This window comes from Charadrius vociferus, unplaced genomic scaffold (assembly GCF_000708025.1).
Source record: "Charadrius vociferus isolate BGI_N301 unplaced genomic scaffold, ASM70802v2 scaffold871, whole genome shotgun sequence".
NCBI lineage: Eukaryota > Metazoa > Chordata > Aves > Charadriiformes > Charadriidae > Charadrius > Charadrius vociferus.
The window spans coordinates 585,889-594,776 of NW_009646866.1; the positions used below are offsets into that span (position 1 = coordinate 585,889).

General features: G+C 44.4%; 1 protein-coding gene across 1 annotated transcript in view; it reads right to left on the reverse strand.

Moving 5' to 3' along the window:
- UTP20 (UTP20, small subunit (SSU) processome component, homolog (yeast)) overlaps positions 1-8,888 on the reverse strand; it is a 70,958-nt gene that overhangs the window by 4,908 nt on the left and 57,162 nt on the right. Inside the window, exons 49-57 of the mRNA XM_009894413.1 lie at positions 8,467-8,637; positions 7,548-7,676; positions 6,958-7,068; positions 6,121-6,200; positions 5,351-5,420; positions 4,113-4,295; positions 3,028-3,159; positions 1,381-1,513; positions 31-227 (exon numbers count right to left, since the gene is read on the reverse strand). Coding sequence (XP_009892715.1) covers positions 31-227; positions 1,381-1,513; positions 3,028-3,159; positions 4,113-4,295; positions 5,351-5,420; positions 6,121-6,200; positions 6,958-7,068; positions 7,548-7,676; positions 8,467-8,637 — 1,206 coding nt within the window. The remainder of the gene's footprint in view (positions 1-30; positions 228-1,380; positions 1,514-3,027; positions 3,160-4,112; positions 4,296-5,350; positions 5,421-6,120; positions 6,201-6,957; positions 7,069-7,547; positions 7,677-8,466; positions 8,638-8,888) is intronic.

The window sequence follows — 8,888 nt, forward strand, 5'->3', positions numbered from 1 at the left end:
GGGGGGGAAGAACCACACAGATATCATTACCTTTTTGTCCAGTTCAGCAGTCAAGAAGACTGTGGATGCTGACAGCTCTGCTGACATCTTCTTCTTCCCTGCCTTTCTTTCCCTCCACTTGTTGACAAGATCTTCTGGCTTGTAAGATGCAAACAACAAACCAAAGATCTCAGTAGCTGTCAGCCAGACCCAGCTGTGTGGATACCACAGGTGAGACTGGACATGGCCTGGGGGAAAGAAAACCTCTTTCAGCACAGGAGCTGGTTCAGTGACAGCAGAAACAGAACAAGGTCCCTCCAAATTACCACAACACATGCTACAATAAAAAGGCGAAGGAAATGAACTGTGCTCATCTGCTCAGAACATAATCAAAGGCTTCCTAGCAACTCTATCCAGCCAAACCAGAGAGCAGCAAAAAGCTACAGATAGCTAAAGGCCCCCATGGTGATCAGGCATTCTTGAACAGTACTTCCAAACATCCAAAGACGGGGTCATTGCTGGAAGGTGATGGCAGCTGGGCAGGAAAAGGGGGCACGACACAAAAAGACACTTGCTCTGATCCTGGCTGACAAGTCATGTTTCTGCAGCAACTATGGTCCTCTCAGGGACTCAGTGCTACAGCTCATCTGCCCACGATGTCTGGGGACTGGCTGCTGTGAGACTTGGGTGAGCTGGCCCTGCTGCAGATGGTCAGGTCAAACCCCTGGATGGAGGCTGAGGGTGCTTCAGAGAAGAGATGAAGTTGCCCTCTTGTCTTGCCTCTGCCCAAGCTGCACAACACCAAGCAATCCAGGTTTTACAAGGGTTATCTCATACCTCACTAAAGGCACCTGGCATGCTCAACTCTTCAAAGACATTAACCAGCCAGATCCAGACCTTCTGATAGCAGCAAATAGAAGTAATTAAAAACAAAGCAACGAGATGCCAATAAGCCAGCCTGACGTTGTACAATCTCACTCATAGGGAAATTGAAATAACCTCCAGGCCTTGCCATCCCAGCAGACACACTGTATTTACTCCACATGTGTCATAGCTTGCTGGCTGGCATGTATGATCTCATTGAGAAAATCTCACCTTCCCAGGAGAACGGAACATTTTCATCCAAGAGGATGTAATTAAGGTCAAACATGCAATAGTTTGCAACTATTTGCTCTTGGGATATTAGAAAATGCTTTCCAGTGATTAAGACAGAGGGTGTGTTGTTTTTATCAACCATGTAACCCTTTCTCTTTCACTGTCCAGTAACTGCAATGTATTAGCATTTTGCAGCATGCAAACCTTGTATGACAAAGTTCAGTTGTTTATATTAGGCTGTGAAAAACCACATGGCACACAAATAACCTTCCTGGTAACACAGCCGTAATAATTCTTGATACTTACCCCAGATATTGCTCACAACATCCCTGTTCTTGGTTAACTGAATCAAGTTGCACTCGGTGATTAGCTTTGTCACCAGCACAAGAAAGCTGAATAGCAGCCTATCTGCAGCCTTCTCCTCCTCCTCTTCAGTGATCTAATAAAATCAGCAAGTCAAGAAAGATGCTTATGAGAACCTGAAGACAGTGCTTATTTACCCTACTAGATAAATTGCAGATCAACCCTGCAAAGAAACAGAAGACTGACTTGTACCCAATTCCCAAAATAAACAGAAGAGAAGCAGCTCCACTAAAGCATTTCCTCTGGAGACTGATCCTCTGCAGGAGGGATTATTACTACAATCATTCTTGGTTTTTTTTATACAGACATTACTGTAATAAACTCTTCAGTTTCTAAATGCAAGCAATTACACACGGAGTGCATATCATTTACATTGATAGAAGTATTTGTGCACGTTTGCTTCTCATTATTAGAGCCAAGCTGAGCTCAGATTTGCCTGCGTCACCTGGGAAGCCCCACGTTGTTATGACAACAGCGTGTGCACTGTGTTTTACCAAATCGCCTTCAGGTCCTCACCCTGCCTGCATCCACCAGCCGGCTTGATAGAACCAGTCAGTGCTTCAGCTGCATGTCGCAGCACAGGGGGCAATTACACTCAATTTCTCCTCACTGCAGGTATTTTATTTTCATCTCCTCCCAATTTACATACCCTGAGGCTCTTCTCTCTTGTTCAGCATGTTCCCCTTGCACATTAGTAACATACATGGCCACTCCCCAGGCACAGTGATTGGGATCTCTTTGGGATTATCACATGCCAAGCAGAATCTGAGGCAGCTTCATTATTCTGAGGTAATCATGTGCACTAAAAAGATTTTACATATAACAAAACCATGGTCTGACGTACAGGAACGGAACTCCTTTGAAAGTTGAAGCTGTAGGTAACACTGAACAAAGCAGACAGTCCCAAGTGATGCGCTCCTGACCCTCCACACTTACACAAGCCTCTGCAGCTAGCACAGACATTTCCCAGTTTAACAGATGTTGTCAGTGTAATTGTCAGGCTGTTTTCCAGCTAAACAGATTCCAACCCATCCCAGTGCTACCTGTACACCCTGCCATTTTTTCTGACGGTGTTTTTTTATACCTCCACTTTAAATAAATAAAAAAAAAAACCCAACCAGCAGTCCCTCCTCTCCTGCCACCACAGGGAAGGCCAGAAAGCAGGGAAAGCTACGTTGACATATGTACTGCTACATGCTGTCAACCGACCAAGTCATACAGGTAAAAACCAAAAGCCTGGAATTGAGGGCTGTCTCAAGAGCCCCGTCCACCCACACAGCTCTTGATAAAGGCCGAGGCAAGGAGCAATATACCTGCTGGTTACGCAGTATGGCTGCAGGCTCAGGCCAGGTGGCTTTGCAAAGTTCCTTTGCCCCTTGTGCTGTGTGACACATGACATCAAATTTGGGCTTACAAACAAAAAAATACGTTTCTAGGTCAGTGAGGTGCCCTTCAGAAGAAATGTGTGTGTTTCACGTCTTTCCTCAGTCCCAAACAGTAGGTCCAACAGTTAAACCTATCTCGCTCTTCTCTTTTTCCGTTTTCTTAATTCTCCTTCCCCAAACCTCACACAAGGGAAAAATTACTTACGTCTTCAAAATTAATTGGGTTGATTTCTTTTTCAATCAAGGTGAGGACAGCTTCAAGCCGCCGTTCAAACATTATTCCCTCCACTTCAACAAACAAACCGCATGCCTGGGCAGCCAACCTCTTGTGTGAGCTCTGCCAACAGAAAGAATAACACCCCTGTTACTTCTTGATAATCAAATCCTGCAGCACCCCTGTGCAAGAGCTGGTAGCAACTCTTACTTTTGCCTGCAGCAACAGCATCATAAGAGAAGCTGGTTTTCAGAGTACTATTGAAAAAAGGAGATGCTGTCAGCTAGGCACAAAAGCGCCTGGCAGCACAAGTTATCCCTGGAAACACACCCTAAACCTGAATGCTGAAATACCTTTTCCAGCCCAGTTCCCAGCTGCAAAGCTCTGGGCCCTACTTTGCACTCTTTGATTCTTCACAATGCAGCAGGCAGCACACAGCTGTAAACCAGAACTGAACGTATTAGAGATGAAAAGGATGAAGTGTTGAAGAACACTTACTCCACTCGTGTATAGGGACAGAACCTGAGCCCAGTTTGAGAATAACTAAACACCCAGGCACCCAGATCAAAATGGGAGATCTGTAATATGACTAGGTTTGCCACCTTCCAGCTGCCAGCGACAGAATGAAGTAAGTTTGAGCTAAAGACAGCACAAAAAGCCAATTACTGGGATCAGAAGAGCTTTAAGGAATTTGCTCAAACCCTTAACTTGAGCAAAAACCACACCTGGTGAAATCCCTGACCCAAAAGAGGAACTGTTAGAAAGCAGCGCAATGCAGCTGGGAAACCTGTAAGCTGACCTACAGCAGTAGCAAGTTCTCCACATTTGTGCAGCTTTATGAAGCTATACCATTTCTCGCTCTTCTTACTAGCAAGCGCTATGGCCCTGAGCCCAGCTTTAAAGAGCTTTTCTTCTAAGCTGAGTCTTGTACATACTCCTTTCCCAAAACTACTAACTCAGATGTAACTGAACCCACCAATCCACCAGACCTGGTATTAGCAATCTCCCACTTGCCTTAATCTTACTCAGCCCCCAAACAGAGTTCAGACCTGGTCAGTGAAAAGACCAAAGAATACCTTCTTGCTGTGAAACCACTCTGTGACCAGCGAAAACATCAGATCTTGTTTTTCACTGTTTATCTTACTGAGCAGAGATTTACACGCCAAAGCCGCCATCTTTTTGCATTTGGCAGAGTCATCATTTATCATCATCATACAAAGAGAGAGAAAAAACAGCTCGCAGTATTTGTGGAGGAGATCCTAGAAAGAAACGACCATTAGTCATTAGCCATTAGCACACAGCCCAAGGAGCTTCTAGCACTAAAAGGGGAAAAGAGGGGTATTTGTTGCACAGCATATAGGAATAATGTCAGCTCTGAGTGGGGTCCACATCAAGGCAGGTGAACTGAAAGGACGGGATGATCCAGCTGTTGGAGCACACAGAGAATGTACAGCAGCCCCAGCCCTGCTCTGACTCAGACTTGCTAACGTGTCCCTGGGACAGCAACGACACGTGAAACCTTAAAGGGCATCTTCATGCCCATCTCTCACTGAAACAGGCAGAAGTCCCACAGCACTACAGCAAGCAGCCCAAGGGCCCTCCTCTCAGAGACAGCAGCTCTTTGTTACTTTACAGAGTTGCCGGGAACTAAGTTGAGATACTAAATCTAAGCAGGCAGCGGTGGAGCGCAGCTTACTGTGCAGAATTTCTCTTCCTTCCTCCCAAATTCTCGCTTGATTGCACTTCTCTCAGTCTCCTGAATACTCAGTCTTGCTCCAGCTGCAGAGCTTGGAGGCACCTTAGCATTTTGCCTATGTTATCCTGCACAGACGCACAGTTATTTTTCAGCTTTCATTTTGATCCCCCCCACTGAGAAGCCCTCCCTCTCCAGTCAGGCCAAAAAAATAGATATGGTACATCACACACCAGTTCAGTCAACAACATCCCTCATAAATGGTAAAAAAAACCACAATGAGAAAACTCTAGACTTCACTTTCTATTCATACCCCATTTCCTAAACTGGTTGTGTTTCTTCCTGGCATAAATCACCATCAAGTTTATCCAAACTCCAGCTGACAGAGCTTTATTTTACTTGCAGACTGAGCACATCAGATAAAGAAGTACTGCAGACTTTCCAGCATGTCATTTCTCTTTTGGAGCAAAGCCAGGTTCTCTGGAGATAACTGAACGTTCTGCTCATGATAAGAGATGATGGGAACTACCAAGTGCTCCCAAAATAAAGTGCTCTGAAAATGCTGTTACTGCAACTTGCAGTAACTGCTTGATGCTTGGAACATCAAGGAGTGCTTGTTACCTGTGGGAACATGTCAAGGAGGTACGCAATCATCTCCAGTGCAGATTCCCTTCCAGTTTCATACTCGTACCTGTGAGGAAATGATTAACGGTTAAGACTGGGTTAATACTCTAGAAAGTTGCTAACAATTTACAAGAATGGCCAATGCCAGAAACACACACTGACAGGGATCTTTCTACAACAGCTACCAGACCTGGTCTGATATTTAAGAGAAGCAAAAGGCCCATTGGCTCCATCTCACAGAGAACGGGCACAGAAAGACAAACAGACAAAAAAGGGCTCCAGCCAACTTAAGTTAGCACAGTTGCACTTGTGCTATGGTGCTGGGGAACATGGTAAACTACTGTCACCTTCAGCAAGGGAGAGGGTGTGCTCAGGAGGAGATTTCAGGCACGTCAACTGTGCCTGCAACTGCAGCTGAGACCATTGCCATGGGATAGCAGTCCTATAAATGCACCTTCCCTTATTCTTTCTGGATTTTCCAGTTCACCTGGTTCACAACCAGTGGAGCGGGTTAACCACTAAGAAAACAATAGAACCTTTGCTTACAAAAAGATAAAAAACAAAGCCAGCTGTGAAATAGGGAAGAGAAAAAGGGCTTGCTTTATCAAACAGCCCATCTCTGGAAAAGGGAAGTGTTTTCGAAGCAGGAAAATCAAGACTTCAGCCACACCCTCCCCTCCTCACAGACAGCCCTTTAGGTGGCGACTAAAGTCACATTTAAGCAACAAGGTTCTGTTCTGAGAGATATTTTTGGAATAGATACTCACTCCAGTTGTGCGAGCATGAAATCCAAATTGGCTTTCAGCTTGTCACCAAGGGGGTAGTCCAGAATATATTTTAAGTAAATCTGGAAAGAAAAAATAAAACACAACACAGAGGGGAGTTACAAGAAACATTCAGGAAAGCTTGTAAAAAGGCTATGAAGAAAATGGATGGAGCAGCAAGTTTATGTGCATCAGCCCTTTCTCCTGTGTGTTTAGGTTCCTATTACACAAGGGGCCAACAACTGCTCTCAAGCTCCATGCCTGGAACAGGATCTGTGGGCATTTGATAATTGCCAGATCAGGCTTTAGAGTATTGCTTGAATGGGGCAGGCTTGTCTTACGAGAGATTCTCCATCCTTCAAAATTCATCCTGTAACTATGGAAATGGAAAAGTCGGTTATGCACAGCTCCTGCTGCATCCATGTCCCAGTGCTCGAAATGAAGCAGCCAATTCTGTCTTTTGGTTGCTTTTAGCTCGGAAAGGAGGAGGAAGCAGTGGGAAGGAATCATGGATTTGTGGCAAGTTCTCTTCTGCTGGGATTCAGAAAAGGGCAGGACTCTTAGTTACATTGGTCTAAAAGCCGCCAAAGGAGGGACCGTGTCTCTGCTGCTGAGCAGCTCTCTGAAGGTTCACTATGGCAAGCAGTCTGCCATTCTGCTATGCATCAGTCACAAGAACTAAAGCCAGCCAGATAACAAGGGGAACGAGGATTAGTAAGAAGGGGAAATGGGGTGAGGGGTTCAGGCACATGTCTGAGAGCTGGGATGGTCACACTAAGCCCTCTAGCCTGTCAGACTGCTGTAAGTAAAGTAAGATCAGAGACTTTCCATTCTACCAACCTGCCTGCACTGGACTCGCACCGGTTCACTCTGACCTGTGATGGCCAGCTGGGCAACCTTCTGCAGCACATCATCAATTTCAGGGACAATCAGCTTCCTGGATAAAATAGCCTGAAAACATGAAAGCACAGCTGGAGTCATGTCATTTTGCTTGACAGTGTGAGATGCAGTACCAGGGAATACAATGGTCTCAGGTGATACATTAACACTGACTTTTTCACATCTTCAAACATAGCCAGAACAACTTTAAAAAAAAAAAAAAAAAAAAAAAAAGGGTGTGTGTGAAAAAGGTGGCTTACAAATCCATATCTATTTCTTTTGGAGGAGACAGAACACTTGGTCTAATGATTAGGGATGTTAATTCTTTGGCAAAAACTTCCTCAGACCCAAATACATCCTCATATGCATGTGTATAAAATAGCCTCCCAAAAATTTTTAAATGCCGACTACAAGTCAAACAGGAAAGCTTTGCTGCTTCTGTGGTTCTGTGGCCTGTTCCTGATGTGAGATAGTACAGCCTTTCACCAAGAGGCAGAATCGCTGCCATTCCAGTGGCTCACAGAACCCGTACACCTGCTGCACAGAAATACCTTGAGAAGACCAAAGGCAGTAGCTTGACGTGATGAATCATAAATGTCTTCTTCAGCAAAGCCAAGCAACACTTGGAGCTGTTTGCTTGTTATCTGACTTTTTGCATTCTTCACAAGTATTGTTACACACTACAAAATCAAATTGCACATTGTCAATACACATATGCCGTGCCATAAAACATAAGCCCACACCAAAGCCAGACTGTTTATACACCACTTAGGTTTGAAAAGACGAACTGCTGCTTTGAAGCATGCAGCAAACACTGTTCTCGTCACATTTTGCTTTCAGCTGGCAATTCTGAGACAAAAACTGAACACAAGCAAATACACAAATTCAGACCAGTCCTTGAAATCAGGGGGGATATTCACAGACATAAACCATGATGCAGGAACACAGCCAGGAAGAGGGGAAAATTCTTTTGGCGTTGGCAGTCAGTATGAATTACTCTAACTCCTCAGTAAAGCTGTAATTAATTCAGCAACACATTTAGAAGACATCTACAGGAAGACACTGCACACTGAAAGAGCAGTTATTACTACTATTAATTGCCTCCTTCCCTTGTCTCACTTCAGCTGCAAGGGTTTAGTGCACTTAATCATGTTAAAAGCAAGCTATTCAAGTACAAAACTGATGCCTCTCAAAAGACAGGGTGGTAACAAGATACTATTATAAGGAAGAAAGAAGGCAAATATGCTTCTATAAAAAGACTTCTTCAGATCCAAGCTGTGCATTTTGGGGGGGTAACTTTCTCTAAGTTTTCACTTGGGAAAGAATCAGCAAGGCCACATTTCCCTTGCTACCTTGTGATGTCCAGACTACCTCTCCAGGGACAGCTGCAGGAGGGAATTGCCATTGGAAGACTCTCATTCTACAACGTTAATCCTAAAGTAGAAGAGGGCAGAGCTGGGACTGACTTACTTTGAAACAGCTCACAACCAGGTGGAAATTCTGGCCTTTGGCTATTCCTGTCTTGGCAAATTCTTTCAGCAAGAGGAAAAGCTGCTTGATCAGTGACTCCAGATGCGTACTGACAGAAGGCAAAGGGAACTTTAAAATCCATACCAAGGACTGCAGAGCACCAGTTATCACCTGTAATAAAGAGCCAAATGACAGCACTTGGGTACAATGACACTGACAGAAAACTTTTCTCACTCTGTTACAAACACGATCAAGGCTACCTGCAACTCTGGTAAAAAGGAATTAGCTAACAAAATCAACCTCTTTCAAACCATTCGTATGTAATACAAAGGGTTTCTCAGTTCTAAAAACACTACCTGCCACTCCCTAATTCTCTAACTTTGATTTTACTAGGTAAAGACATTAACACAGTGCTGGTTCAG